General features: G+C 46.0%; 1 protein-coding gene across 1 annotated transcript in view; it reads left to right on the top strand.

The window, feature by feature from the left end:
• Positions 1–251: 251 nt before the first annotated feature.
• The window catches only part of zdhhc8a (zDHHC palmitoyltransferase 8a), a gene marked incomplete at both ends in the record, with an annotated part of 28,237 nt that continues 12,032 nt past the window's right edge, over positions 252–16,456 (top strand). Inside the window, 6 exons of the mRNA XM_079804048.1 lie at positions 252–334; positions 10,697–10,818; positions 11,239–11,396; positions 13,219–13,391; positions 16,017–16,119; positions 16,189–16,280. Coding sequence (XP_079660174.1) covers positions 252–334; positions 10,697–10,818; positions 11,239–11,396; positions 13,219–13,391; positions 16,017–16,119; positions 16,189–16,280 — 731 coding nt within the window. The remainder of the gene's footprint in view (positions 335–10,696; positions 10,819–11,238; positions 11,397–13,218; positions 13,392–16,016; positions 16,120–16,188; positions 16,281–16,456) is intronic.

Here is a 16,456-nt window from a genome sequence, read left to right as displayed (position 1 = left end):
CTGTAAGCCACACCCACTGCCACACATCAGCCCCTGTCCTGTTCTCTATAAGCCACACCCACTCCCCCTCATGCCCCGCCCTCTCAGCAGCCCCAGCATAAATAGACTAAGCTGACAGAAAGACACACAGAGGATTTACACACTCGCTCTGCTTTGATCTGATCTGAGATGATGATGATGCTGATGCTGATGAAGATGATGATGATGATGATGATGATGGTGATGAGTGTGTGATTGATGGATGATGCAGGATGCGCAGGAGCAGCGTTTATATCCCAGTGTCCACTGCTGCCGCTCTGCTGGTCTCGTCCTCCACGCTGTTCTTCGTCTTCACGTGAGTCGCCCACAATCCTCCACTTTCAGCCACACACACACACACACACACACACACACATACACACACACACACACACACACAGCTCGTGTTGATAGTGTTTACAGTTTGTGAAGGTGTGTGTTCTAGAGCTCTTTAGGCTGCTCTGGATGCTCTGGATGATGATGATGATGTGGATGATGATGATGATGTGGATGATGATGTGGATGATGATGATGATGTGGATGATGATGTGGATGATGATGATGATGTGGATGATCTTTGCCGGCGTCTCTGTCCCAGATTGGGTGTGTTTAGCTCTGATGGCACAGCAGATGGGAAGTTCCGGATTAGGATTTGCTCCCGATGCGTTTGATTCGCCGTCCAGGAAATATGGAGGTGTTCATCATGACCGCTGGATGAGTTTAAGCTCACAGAACCACATCTGTCATCTGATCATAACTCCAGTGAAAACTGTGTGAAACATATTAAACAATCATTTATTCCTGCAATCAAAGCTGAATTTATTACATTAGAAATACAGTAAAAATCATGAAATATTATTACAATTTAAAACTGTTGTTTTCTATCTAAATATATTGAAAGAAATAATTTATTCCTGTGATCAAAGCTGCTTTTATTAGATCATAACTCCAGTAAAAACTGTGTGAAATATATTTAAAAAATCATTTATTTCTGTGATCAAAGCTAAATTTAATAGATTACAAATACGTTAAAAATTATGAAATATTATTACAATTTAAAACTGTACACTTATGTAGGAAATATATTGAAAGAAATAATTTATTCCTGTGATCAAAGCTGAATTTATTACATTAGAAATACAGTAAAAATCATGAAATATTACAATTTAAAACTGTTGTTTTCTATCTAAATATATTGAAATAATTAATTTATTCCTGTGATCAAAGCTGCGTTTATCTGATCATAACTCCAGTAAAAACTGTGTGAAATATATTTAAAAAAATCAATTTAGTAGATTAGAAATACAGTAAAAATCATGAAATATTATTACAATTTAAAACTGTTGATTTATGCAGGAAATATATTGAAAATATAATTTATTTCTGTGATCAAAGCTGAATTTATTAGATTACAAATATGGTAAAAATCATGAAATATTATTACAATTTAAAACTGTTGTTTTCTATCTAAATATATTGAAATAATTAATTTATTCCTGTGATCAAAGCTGCGTTTATTAGATCATAACTCCAGTAAAAGCTGTGTGAAATATATTTAAAAAATAATTTATTTTTTGTGATCAAAGCTGAATTTATTAGATTACAAATACGGTAAAAAATTATGAAATATTATTACAATTTAAAACTGTTGACTTATGTAGGAAATATATTGAAAGAAATAATTTATTCCTGTAATCAAAGCTGAATTTATCATCATTAGTCCAGTCTTCAGTGTCACATGACCCTTCACTAATCATTCTCATATGAGGATCTGATGATCAACACACACTTATGATTATGATCAGCAGTTATGAACTATAATAGCACTGGAATAGATGAAGAAGAAGCTCAAATATAAGCGAGTTTTCATTGGTGTGTCATGTTTTCATCACTGCACTATTAATATAACATGAATAATGAAGAGATTGATCTGTTGTGTCTTTCTCTGACTTTTGAGAGAATCGTTTTGATTCATTTGATCATGTGACCCCGGATAAGAGATGTGTAGATCATCTTCATCTGAATAATAATCTTTAATGATGTGTGGTTTGTTAGGACAATATTTGTACGTCTGGAATCTGAGGATGGCAAATTATCTAAATATTGAGAAAAAAAGGAAACGCCACTGAAAGCTCATTCTCTGACTCTAGAGTTAAACAGAAGAGTCGAGCTTTAAACAGGAGAAATGTGGAAACTCTTTGGTCATTTGAGCGAGATGCTAACGGTCTAATCAGATTCAATGATCTATGCTAAGCTATGCTAACAGTGCCACCGCCCTGAAGATCGGCTCAAACTCAACCGTTTAACTCTAGAGAAGACGGAGAATGAGCTTTCACAAATAGTGGCGTTTTCCTTTAAAGTTGTCCAAATGAAGTCCTCAGCAATGCATATTACTACTAATAATACATTTATGATATATTTACGGCTGGAATATCTTCATGGAACATGATCTTAATATCCTGATGATTTTCGGCATAAAGAAAAATGTATAATTTTGACCCATAATGTGTTTGACCCATTGCCCAGGTCACATGTCTTGCTTTGAGTCTCTAGGAACGCATGCAGATTTCCCAGCATGCAGTGCGTGAAGCGTGATTATTTATGACTGTAATCTTCGGCTGCTGTTGTGGAGATCGATTGGCCTTTAGTGACTGAACTAATGAAAGTGCGGCGCTCCATCCAAACCACTGAAGCCTCTGCTGTCTGTGAGAACTGATTATGAGTTATTATGGATATAATTGTTTGCTTATTATTAGAACAGATATTCTAGTGGAAGACTAACACAGTTGTATTATACACCGATCAGGCATAGTGTTGGTCCCCTGACCCGTCTCTGATGGACTCCTCTAGACCCCTGAAGGTGTGCTGTGGTATCCGGCACCAAGATGTTAGCAGCAGATCCTTTAAGTCCTGTAATTTGCGAGGTGGGGCTTCCATGGATCGGACTTGTTTGTTCAGCTCATCCCACAGATGCTCGATTGGATTGAGATCCCATGACCCTGTGGCCGGTTCTCCACTGGTCCTCCATGACCCTGTGACCGGTTCTCCACTGGTCCTCCATGACCCTGTGGCCGGTTCTCCACTGGTCCTCCATGACCCTGTGACCGGTTCTCCACTGGTCCTCCATGACCCTGTGGCCGGTTCTCCACTGGTCCTCCATGACCCTGTGGCCGGTTCTCCACTGGTCCTCCATGACCCTGTGGCTGGTTCTCCACTGGTCCTCCATGACCCTGTGGCCGGTTCTCCACTGGTCCTCCATGACTCTGTGGCCGGTTCTCCACTGGTCCTTCATGACCCTGTGGCCGGTTCTCCACTGGTCCTCCATGACCCTGTGGCCGGTTCTCCACTGGTCCTTCATGACCCTGTGGCCGGTTCTCCACTGGTCCTCCATGACCCTGTGGCCGTTCCCCACTGGTCCTTCATGACCCTGTGGCCGGTTCTCCACTGGTCCTCCATGACCCTGTGGCCGGTTCTCCACTGGTCCTTCATGACCCTGTGGCCGGTTCTCCACTGGTCCTCCATGACCCTGTGGCCGGTTCTCCACTGGTCCTCCATGACCCTGTGGCCGGTTCTCCACTGGTCCTTCATGACCCTGTGGCTGGTTCTCCACTGGTCCTTCATGACCCTGTGGCCGGTTCTCCACTGGTCCTCCATGACCCTGTGGCCGGTTCTCCACTGGTCCTCCATGACCCTGTGGCCGGTTCTCCACTGGTCCTCCATGACCCTGTGGCCGGTTCTCCACTGGTCCTCCATGACCCTGTGGCCGGTTCTCCACTGGTCCTTCATGACCCTGTGGCCGGTTCTCCACTGGTCCTTCAAGACCCTGTGGCCGGTTCTCCACTGGTCCTCCATGACCCTGTGGCCGGTTCTCCACTGGTCCTCCATGACCCTGTGGCCGGTTCTCCACTGGTCCTTCATGACCCTGTGGCCGGTTCTCCACTGGTCCTTCATGACCCTGTGGCCGGTTCTCCACTGGTCCTTCATGACCCTGTGGCCGGTTCTCCACTGGTCCTCCATGACCCTGTGGCCGGTTCTCCACTGGTCCTCCATGACCCTGTGGCCGGTTCTCCACTGGTCCTCCATGACCCTGTGGCCGGTTCTCCACTGGTCCTTCATGACCCTGTGGCCGGTTCTCCGCTGGTCCTCCATGACCCTGTGGCCGGTTCTCCACTGGTCCTCCATGACCCTGTGGCCGGTTCTCCACTGGTCCTCCATGACCCTGTGGCCGGTTCTCCACTGGTCCTTCATGACCCTGTGGCCGGTTCTCCACTGGTCCTTCATGACCCTGTGACCGGTTCTCCACTGGTCCTTCATGACCCTGTGACCGGTTCTCCACTGGTCCTTCATGACCCTGTGGCCGGTTCTCCACTGGTCCTTCATGACCCTGTGGCCGGTTCTCCACTGGTCCTCCATGACCCTGTGGCCGGTTCTCCACTGGTCCTCCATGACCCTGTGACCGGTTCTCCACTGGTCCTCCATGACCCTGTGGCCGGTTCTCCACTGGTCCTCCATGACCCTGTGGCTGGTTCTCCACTGGTCCTCCATGACCCTGTGGCCGGTTCTCCACTGGTCCTCCATGACTCTGTGGCCGGTTCTCCACTGGTCCTTCATGACCCTGTGGCCGGTTCTCCACTGGTCCTCCATGACCCTGTGGCCGGTTCTCCACTGGTCCTCCATGACCCTGTGGCCGGTTCTCCACTGGTCCTCCATGACCCTGTGGCCGGTTCTCCACTGGTCCTCCATGACCCTGTGGCCGGTTCTCCACTGGTCCTTCATGACCCTGTGGCCGGTTCTCCACTGGTCCTCCATGACCCTGTGGCCGGTTCTCTACTGGTCCTCCATGACCCTGTGGCCGGTTCTCTACTGGTCCTCCATGACCCTGTGGCCGGTTCTCCACTGGTCCTTCATGACCCTGTGGCCGGTTCTCCGCTGGTCCTCCATGACCCTGTGGCCGGTTCTCCACTGGTCCTCCATGACCCTGTGGCCGGTTCTCCACTGGTCCTCCATGACCCTGTGACCGGTTCTCCACTGGTCCTTCATGACCCTGTGACCGGTTCTCCACTGGTCCTTCATGACCCTGTGGCCGGTTCTCCACTGGTCCTTCATGACCCTGTGGCCGGTTCTCCACTGGTCCTCCATGACCCTGTGGCCGGTTCTCCACTGGTCCTCCATGACCCTGTGACCGGTTCTCCACTGGTCCTCCATGACCCTGTGGCCGGTTCTCCACTGGTCCTTCATGACCCTGTGGCCGGTTCTCCACTGGTCCTCCATGACCCTGTGGCCGGTTCTCCACTGGTCCTCCATGACCCTGTGGCCGGTTCTCCACTGGTCCTCCATGACCCTGTGACCGGTTCTCCACTGGTCCTTCATGACCCTGTGGCCGGTTCTCCACTGGTCCTTCATGACCCTGTGGCCGGTTCTCCACTGGTCCTTCATGACCCTGTGGCCGGTTCTCCACTGGTCCTCCATGACCCTGTGGCTGGTTCTCCACTGGTCCTCCATGACCCTGTGGCCGGTTCTCCACTGGTCCTCCATGACCCTGTGACCGGTTCTCCACTGGTCCTTCATGACCCTGTGGCCGGTTCTCCACTGGTCCTTCATGACCCTGTGGCCGGTTCTCCACTGGTCCTCCATGACCCTGTGGCCGGTTCTCCACTGGTCCTCCATGACCCTGTGGCCGGTTCTCCACTGGTCCTCCATGACCCTGTGGCCGGTTCTCCACTGGTCCTTCATGACCCTGTGGCCGGTTCTCCACTGGTCCTTCAAGACCCTGTGGCCGGTTCTCCACTGGTCCTCCATGACCCTGTGGCCGGTTCTCCACTGGTCCTCCATGACCCTGTGGCCGGTTCTCCACTGGTCCTTCATGACCCTGTGGCCGGTTCTCCACTGGTCCTTCATGACCCTGTGGCCGGTTCTCCACTGGTCCTTCATGACCCTGTGGCCGGTTCTCCACTGGTCCTCCATGACCCTGTGGCCGGTTCTCTACTGGTCCTCCATGACCCTGTGGCCGGTTCTCCACTGGTCCACTGACCCAGTCATCTAGCCGTCACAATCTGGTCCTTGTCAAACTCGCTCAAATCCTTACGCTTGGAGGGTTAGGGGTTGAGATCATCAGTGTTATTCAGCAGTCATAATGTTATGCCTGATTGGTGTTTTATAAAAGCAATAAAACACAAGATGAATAGTCACTATTTTCTTGCACAGGTAAAATGAAGAGCACATCTGTGTGTGTATATTGTCATATCTGCAGTGTGTATGTGTGTGTATATTGTCTGCAGTGTGTGTGTGTGTATGTGTGTGTATATTGTCATATCTGCAGTGTGTGTGTGTATGTGTGTGTATATTGTCTGCAGTGTGTGTGTGTGTATGTGTGTGTATATTGTCATATCTGCAGTGTGTGTGTGTATGTGTGTGTATATTGTCTGCAGCGTGTGTGTGTGTGTGTGTGTGTGTGTGTATTGTCTGCAGTGTGTGTGTGTGTGTGTGTGTGTGTGTGTGTGTGTGTGTGTGTGTGTGCTGCTGTTGGCTTCTCATCAGGGATCGGAGTGTGTGCAGATGGTCAGCCGCTGTAATCCGTTGATAAGAAATCAGGATCTTAAAGAGAAAAGCCTTTGTCCTCGCACAGAAATCATTTGTTCGTGACCCACATTCAGGGATGAACTCACTTTCCCAGAGCTCATGCGTTACATCGCCTCAGATCTGAGAGTGTGTGAGATCCAGCATAAGTGAAGTAGAACAGAACATCAGTCTGATCTGAGACCAGCTAATGTGTGGATTTGTGTTAGTATATGTGACACTATAGCTGTGTCCTTCAAATGCAGCTGCCGTCCGTGTTGCCAAGTCCCCGTTTGTTCAGCCGAATTAGGCTACTTTTAAGTTGTTGCCGCGGGTGAAAAATTATTTCTGCGGGTTTGTTTCTACCCCATAAGTACGATTTCGCCGCTCCAACACCCCAAACGGTAACAGTACATAAAACAGGTGGAAGAAAATGTTTTTCTGTAGTCTTTTATTGAGCTGGTGAAGCCTCTGTCAGCGGGACATCGTCTGGATCAGGACATATTCACTGACTTATTCACCGGCTGCCATGTCGCTAAGATGTTTTCAGAAAGAGGGAAGAATAAATTAAATTAACTCACATCCTCAAAGCAAACAACAAAATATTTTAACATGCATAACTGTTCTATGAACTCTGCAGGACAGCGGCCCTGATCTAGAAGACATATTTCTAGTGTATTTTATTTTTAGATTCTTTTTTAAACGATAACTAATATCAAAATGTAATATCCATGTGTTAAAAGTCAGTTTTTCATAAAACCACAATATTTGCCTCTGAGATGAAGTTGAATAAAAATCTGAGGTACTTCACAATTATACTCAAATACAGAACAAATGTATTTCGTTACATTATTTGTAATATTTAGCAACTGTTGACCGCTGCCGTTGAAGAGAACTGAAATCAACATTTATTCTGGACTTTAAAGTTATATTCAACTGCCTAAAAACAAAACAACTAAAGATGTTTACCTCGGCCCATTTATGTGCACAATAAAGAATATAAACTATATAAAATCGTATGTTGGTAACATATTAGTCAACATTTTATTTTTATCAGTAGATACATTAGATTACTGGAGTAAATTGAAACCCAATACTTTTTTTATTTTATTTTATTTGCATTTAAAAGTGTAATCTGGCAATTTCTCTTCAAAAGTCTGACGTCGCGGCGCGCAAGGACTTCTGCGGTAGGCCAGGCTGCGGAGCGTCCGTCAGACTATCCTTCACTTCATGGGAAAAGATGGACGCGTTTGCAGGCCGTATTTTGAAGGCGCCTTCGAAGGACCTACGAATTGGGACAGTCTTCGTCGCGGAGACGCAATCCGCTACACCTTCCACTGTAAACGAGTCTCGTGCGTCCTTTGAAGGATTCAGCCCTTGAATTGGGACACAGCTTATAATATATACAGAAGCAGAGTTCAGGTGTGCAATAAGTCCAAATATTACACTAAATATTCCACACTCAACTGTAAGTGGGATTATAACAAAGTGGAAGCCATTGGGAACAACAGCAACTCAGCCACAAAGAGTGGGGTCAGCGCATGCTGAGGGTCACAGAGCGGGGTCATCCAAGCCTTACATCACCAAGTGCAATGCAAAGTGTGGGATGCAGTGGGGTAAAGTGCGCCGCCACTGGACTCTGAGTGACCAATCACGCTTCTCTGTCTGAAAATCCCATGGACGAGTCTGGGTTTGGCAGTTGCCAGGAGAACGGGACTTGCCTGATTGCTTTGTGCCAAGTGTAAAGTTTGGTGGAGGGGGGATTATGGGGTGGGGTTGTTTTTCAGGGGTTAGTTCCAGTGAAAGGAACTCTTAATGCTTCACCAAGACATTTTGGACAATTTCATGCTCCCAACTTTGTGGGCCCAGTTTGGGGACGGCCCCTTCCTGTCCCAGCATGACTGACCAGTGCTCAAAGCGTCTCCATAAAGACATGATGAGGAGTTTGGTGGAGGAACTGGAGTCCTGACCTCAACCCCATAGAACAGCTTTGGGATGAATTAGAGCGGAGACTGAGAGCCAGGCCTTCTCGTCCAACATCACAAATGAAGAATCCCCATAAACACACTCCTAAACCTGGAGGAAAGAAGAGCTGAAGCTGTTAGAGCGACTCCATATTAAACCCTACAGAAATAATATATATCTTATTGCTTACTTCTTGTTTGTGTGTGTTAAACGTGAGTCGGGCAGATTCACTCATATACTGTACATCAGGGCTGAGCGATTGTTGAGGACTGAACCGCTGCAGGTGTTATAGTGTGTGTTCGTATGGATCCAGCAGTTTTTCAGGCGGGGGTTTGATCCAGTAATCTGGGATTAGTGATGTAGGACAGACCCTCCATCCCCCCGTTACTACAGGAGCGGCTGACACACACACACACACACACACACACACACACACACACACACACACACACACACACACACACACACACAGAAATAAAGCGGCACACTTCCAACAATGCATAAAACATCAGCAGTGCAAAATGACCATGCTCACACACACACACACACACACACACACACACACACTCATGAATACATTTAGTTCATTGCATTGTGATGTTCATGTTGTGTATTTTTTTCTCAATATGTAATAACTGTTAATTTCTGTTCATGTTTGTTCTGTTTCAGTTAGTAACTGAAGTGTAGATTCAATTTGCAGAATTATAAGAAAATCAGATGTTTGAAATAAATGATAAACTCCAAAAAGACAATCAGGTAATCGTAATGTAACATCATTGAAAAAAAGATTTTTTTCTGTACAAAAAAATTGCTAAACTTTGACAAAATTAATTCATTTTAATTGTTATAAATGTGATTTCATAACATTTAGATATGAATCCAACTGAAAAATACTTGTGAAAAGAGTCAAATAGTAGAGCTCTGCAGACATTTACTGGTAAAAGTCTTTTATTTTTTATTTTAAAACTGTATTTTCCACAAGATGGGCAAAAATCTTGCACTAAACCATGTCAAATTATCCCCACGAATTCTTCTAGCGGCTCCTCCCCCTAGTGGGCGGCGTCATGTTTCATATTACAACATTTATTATCAAAATCTTTTCTAATCTTGACAAAACACATATCGTCGGAAAGGTCTGAGTCTCAAGGCTCCATATTTGTTAAATGTTTTGTGATGGAAGTGATAGAAATTTAGTGATTTGTTACAGGAAAATGCATTTTAAAAAATTCAATGGAATGTGTGACACCTGGTGGCTGTTTTTGGTTCAGCGCCTAAACTAAATCTTTAATTTGTGTGATATCAACTTCACATTTGGAACACAACTTGGTTAGACACATGGCTTTGATTTTATAGTAATGTTTGAGTAAACATTTTTTGTAAAATAAATATTTAAAAAAATATTTAGTACAGTATTTTTAATTTACAGTAAATTTAAACTTTCATACTTAGAAATTAGAAAGTTAGAAATTTGGGTCTTTTATAAAGTGAATTTTACATAAAAACTGATTTTCCATTAAATCCATTAAAAATATATGTTTTAATTTATTTATATAAATGTAAAAATTATTATAAATACGCCAAAAACTGCACATATGTTGAGCAAAAACAGTAATAAACAGAGTAAAATTACATTTGTTCTAAAGAAAACAATTGTTTTGTTACAAAATGACATGTTGTTGCCTGGGGTCAGTGGAGTGTAAAGGGTTAATCTGATGAAGGCGGATTCTTAAAGTCAACATGAAACGGCTTTAAATTAGGGCTGTCAAAAGATTAATCGCATCCAAAATAAAAGTTTGTGTTTACATAATATATGTGTGTGTGTACTCTGTTCATTATTATTTATATATAAATACACACACATTCATGTATATATTTAAGAAGAAAATATTATTTTTTATATATAAAACATTTATATATATATATTATAGATTATATAAATGTATATACAGTATATACATGCAAATATTTCTTAAATATATACATGAATGTGTGTGTATTTATATATAAATAATAATTAACAGAGTACACACACATATATTATGTAAATACAAACTTTTATTTTGGATGTGATTAATCGTGATTCATCTTTTGACAGCTCTAGTTTAAAGCCGCTTCACCTGATGTGTTTTGAGGCTGAAGTGTTTCCTCTTCTTCACAGGTGTCCTTGGCTCGCTCAGAACGTGTCTGTGGTTTTCCCACCATGTGCCGGGATCGTGTTCCTCTTTGTCATGGCAAACTTCACCATGGCAACGTTCATGGATGCCGGCGTGTTCCCGAGGGGTAAGTCGAGTCATTATCTCAGATGAATCTGAGCGCTGCAATCACACATTAGTGACACACAACAACACGATCCTGCTGTTTTATTTCTCCTGATGTTGCTCTGGCGTCTCTACAGCAGCTCAAACACACTTTAACTCTCTCATCATCTCCACTGACGCTTCAGTCTCTAAGCCCCGCCTCTCTGAGAGCTGCTCTGCTCTGATTGGTCAGAAAGCAAGCGCTCATTATCATATCTGAATCTCAGCTCTTGACACACAGTGACACGATACGGGTTTGATGGTCTCAATCTCAGACAGCGCCTTCTCCACATGAACAACACCACCCAAACTCTTCCAGTGAGTGAGGGCGGGGCTAAGAGACGCTACTCAGCCAATCAAGAGCAGAGCTCTTTCAGCTGTATTACATGTGTTTTCACTGCAGCCAATGAGGACGAGGATAAGGACGAGGACTTCCGCGCGCCGCTCTACAAGATGGTGGAGGTGCGCGGCGTGCAGGTGCGCATGAAGTGGTGCAACTCCTGCCACTTCTACCGGCCGCCCAGGTGTTCACACTGCAGCGTGTGTGATCACTGCGTGGAGGTGAGACATCTGTCTGTCTGTCTGACTGTCTGTCTGTCTGTCTGACTGACTGTCTGATTGTCTGACTGTCTGATTGTCTTTCTGGCTCTGTCTGATTGATTGTTTGTCTGTCTGTCTGTCTGTCTGTCTGATTGTCTGTCTGGGTCTGTCTGTCTGATTGTCTGTCTGGCTGATTGTCTGGCTGATTGTCTGTCTGACTGTCTGTCTGTCTGTCTGTCTGTCTGTCTGATTGTCTGTCTGGCTGATTGTCTGGCTGATTGTCTGTCTGACTGTCTGTCTGTCTGTCTGTCTGTCTGATTGTCTGTCTGGCTGATTGTCTGGCTGATTGTCTGTCTGACTGTCTGTCTGTCTGTCTGTCTGTCTGTCTGTCTGACTGTCTGTCTGGGTCTGTCTGATTGTCTGTCTGTCTGTCTGTCTGTCTGTCTGTCTGTCTGTCTGTCTGTCTGACTGACTGACTGTCTGATTGTCTGTCTGGCTGATTGTCTGTCTGTCTGTCTGTCTGTCTGACTGTCTGATTGTCTGTCTGGCTGATTGTCTGTCTGTCTGTCTGATTGTCTTTCTGTCTGTCTGTCTGATTGTCTGTCTGTCTGTCTGTCTGTCTGACTGACTGACTGTCTGATTGTCTGTCTGGCTTATTGTCTGTCTGTCTGTCTGTCTGACTGACTGTCTGATTGTCTGTCTGGCTGATTGTCTGTCTGTCTGACTGTCTGATTGTCTGTCTGGGTCTGTCTGTCCGTCTGTCTGTCTGTCTGTCTGTCTGTCTGACTGACTGTCTGATTGTCTGTCTGGCTGATTGTCTGTCTGTCTGTCTGTCTGTCTGTCTGATTGTCTGTCTGTCTGTCTGACTGACTGTCTGATTGTCTGTCTGATTGTCTGTCTGTCTGTCTGTCTGTCTGTCTGTCTGTCTGACTGACTGTCTGATTGTCTGTCTGGCTGATTGTCTGTCTGTCTGATTGTCTGTCTGGGTCTGTCTGATTGTCTGTCTGACTGACTGTCTGATTGTCTGTCTGGCTGATTGTCTGTCTGTCTGTCTGTCTGTCTGTCTGTCTGTCTGTCTGTCTGATTGTCTGTCTGTCTGACTGTCTGGTTGTCTGTCTGTCTGTCTGTCTGTATGTCTGTCTGACTATCTGGTTGTCTGTCTGTCTGACTGTCTGATTGTCTGTCTTTCTGACTATCTGATTGTCTCTCTGTCTGATTGTCTGTCTTTCTGACTATCTGATTGTCTGTCTGTCTGATTGTCTGTCTGTCTGTCTGTCTGGTTGTCTGTCTGTCTGTCTGTCTGTCTGACTGTCTGGTTATCTGTCTGTCTGTCTGACTGTCTGATTGTCTGTCTTTCTGACTATCTGATTGTCTGTCTGTCTGATTGTCTGTCTGTCTGACTGTCTGATTGTCTGTCTTTCTGACTATCTGATTGTCTGTCTGTCTGTCTAATTGTCTGTCTGTATGTATGACTGTCTGATTGTCTGTCTGTATGTATGACTGTCTGATTGGCTGTCTGTCTGACTGTCTGATTATCTGTCTGTCTGACTGTCTGATTATCTGTCTGTCTGATTGTCTGACTGTCTGATTGTCTGTCTGACTGTCTGTCTGATTGTCTGTCTGTCTGTCTGACTGTCTGTCTGTTTGTCTGTCTGTTCAGTAATTTTGGTCTTCTGGCTGGAGTGAGATTTTTATGGCTTAATCAATCATAAGCAACTTATTCATTGTAATACTTAACCTGTTAACTTTCACCCCTTTTTGAACAGACATTAAAATATATAGAATAATGAGCATAAGAGTAAAGAGTAGGTTATAGGTTAGGAAAGTGTCTGTGTGTGTTCAGGACTTCGACCATCACTGTCCCTGGGTGAACAACTGCATCGGGAGGCGCAACTATCGCTTCTTCTTCCTCTTCCTGCTGTCTCTGAGCCTCCACATGGCGGCCGTGATCTCCGGAGCGCTCCTGCTGGTCCTGGATCACCTGGAGAACCTGTGGGAACTGCACAGCGCTGTCTCGTATCCTCAGCTGACAGACATCAGGCTTCAGAAGCAGCATCAGTGTTTCACTTCAGGGGCTGGTGCAGTGGGTTAAACCACTGAACTGATATGCAGAAGGTTGCTGGTTCGATCCCAGCGGTCAGTGTGTCCTGGAGCAAGGCACTTTACTCCATGATGGCAGACAGACAGACAATCAGACAGACAGACAATAAGACAGACAGACCCAGACAGTCAGACAGACCCAGACAGTCAGACAGACAGACAGACAGACAGGCAAACAGACAGACAGACAGACAGACCCAGACAGACAGACAATCAGACAGACAGACAGACAATCAGGCAAACAGACAATCAGGCAAACAGACAATCAGACAGACAGACAGACCCAGACAGACAGTCATACAGACAGACAGAGACCCAGACAGACAGTCAGACAGACAGTCATACAGACAGACAGACCCAGACAGACAGTCATACAGACAGACAGAGACCCAGACAGACAGTCCGACAGACCCAGACAGACAGTCATACAGACCCAGACAGACAGTCAGACAGACAGACAGACAGACAGACAGAGAGACCCAGACAGACAGTCAGTCATACAGACAGACAGACAGACCCAGACAAACAGTCAGACAGACAATCAGACTGACCCAGACAGTCAGACAGACAGACAGACAGACAATCGACAGACAGACAGACAGACAGACAGACAGGCAAACAGACAATCAGACAGACAGACCCAGACAGACAGACAATTAGACAGACACTCAGACAGACCCAGACAGACAGTCATACAGACAGACAGACCCAGACAGACAGACCCACACAGACAGACAGACAGACCCAGACAGACAATCAGACAGGCAAACAGACAATCAGACAGACAGACCCAGACAGACAGACAATTAGACAGACAGACACTCAGACAGACCCAGACAGACAGTCATACAGACAGACAGACCCAGACAGACAGACACACCCAGACAGACAATCAGACAGGCAAACAGACAATCAGACAGACAGACAGACACACACACCCAGACAGATAGACAATCAGACAGGCAGGCAAACAGACAATCAGACAGACAGACAGACAGACAGACATGCAAACAGACAATCAGACAGACAGACCCAGACAGACAGACAGACAGACAATTAGGCAAACAGACAATCAAACAGACCCAGACAGACAGACAGACAGACAGACAATCAGACAGACCCAGACAGACAGACAATCAGACAGACAGACAGTCAAACAGTCAGACAGACAGACAGACAGACAGACAGAAAGACAGACAGACAGATAGATACAAACAGTCAGTCAGACAGACAGACAGTCATACAGACAGACAGACAGACAGACAGACCCAGACAGTCATACAGACAGACAGACAGACCCAGACAGACAGACAGACACACCCAGACAGTCCGACAGACAGACCCAGTCAGACAGACAGACAGACAGACAGACAATCAGACACTCAGACAAACCCAGACAGACAGACAATCAGACAGACAGACAGACACAGACAGTCAGTCAGTCAGACAGACAGACAGACAGACAGACAGACAGACCCAGACAGACAGTCATACAGACAGACAGACAGACAGACAGAGACCCAGACAGACAGTTAGACAGACAGACAGACAGACCCAGACAGACAGTCATACAGACAGACAGAGACCCAGACAGACAGACAGACAGACATACAGACCCAGACAGACAGTCATACAGACAGACAGACCCAGACAGACAGTCATACAGACAGACAGAGACCCAGACAGACAGTCCGACAGACCCAGAGAGACAGTCATACAGACCCAGACAGACAGTCAGAAAGACAGACAGACAGACAGACAGACAGACAGACAGACCCAGACAGACAGTCAGTCATACAGACAGACAGACCCAGACAAACAGTCAGACAGACAATCAGACTGACCCAGACAGTCAGACAGACAGACAGACAGACAGACAGTCAGACAGACAGACAGACAGACAGACAGACAGACCCAGACAGACAGTCAGACAGACAGACAGACAGACAGACCCAGACAGACAGACAGACAGACCCAGTCTGACAGACAGACAGACAGACAGACAGACAGTCATACAGACAGACCCAGACAGTCCGACAGACAGACCCAGACAGTCCGACAGACAGACAGACAGACAGACAATCGACAGACAGACAGACAGACCCAGACAGACAGTCAGACAGGCAGACAGACAGACCCAGACAGACAGACAGACAGACAGACAGACAGACCCAGACAGTCCAACAGACAGACAGACCCAGTCCGACAGACAGACAGACAGACAGACCCAGACAGACAGACAGACAGTCCGACAGACAGACAGACAGACAGACAGACAATCAGACACTCAGACAGACCCAGACAGACAGACAATTAGACAGACAGACACAGACAGACAGACAGACAGGCAGACAGACAGACCCCGACAGACAGTCAGACATACAGACAGATGCTTTGTCCTTTGGATAAAAGCGTCTGCCAAATGCATAAATGTAAATGTAAATGTTCACTTTATTATAATCTGAACCTCTTCATCATCATCACACACACACACACACACACACACACGACTCTGAGTGGTCCTTGACGGAGTGTGTTCAGGCTGGCGGTCATGAGTGTGTCCGGTTTGTTCTTCGTCCCGGTCTTGGGTCTGGCCTGCTTTCATCTGGTGCTGGTGGCTCGAGGACGCACCACAAACGAACAGGTGAGATCCCGACTGACCCGACCCAATCCTGCCCGACACTGGACCGGCTCTCACAGAACCTCTTCACAGGTGACCGGGAAGTTCCAGGGAGGAGTGAATCCGTTCACACGCGGCTGCTGCCTCAACCTCCAGCTCGTCCTGTTCCGTCCCATCATGCCCAGGTGAGCGGATCCTGCTCAACCAAACCTGAAAACGGGACCTCCCACAAATTCCCCAATTCTGATTGTCTGCCTGTCTGTCTGACTATCTGTCTGATTGTCTGTCTGGATCTGTTGGACTGTCTGATTGTCTGTCTGATTGTCTGTCTGACTATCTGTCTGTCTCTCTGGGTCTGTCT

The sequence above is a fragment of the Gobio gobio genome (assembly GCF_949357685.1).
Source record: "Gobio gobio genome assembly, chromosome: 22".
Lineage (NCBI taxonomy): Eukaryota > Metazoa > Chordata > Actinopteri > Cypriniformes > Gobionidae > Gobio > Gobio gobio.
The sequence above is the reverse complement of the archived record's forward strand: the minus strand, read 5'-3'. Positions and strand labels throughout refer to the sequence as shown.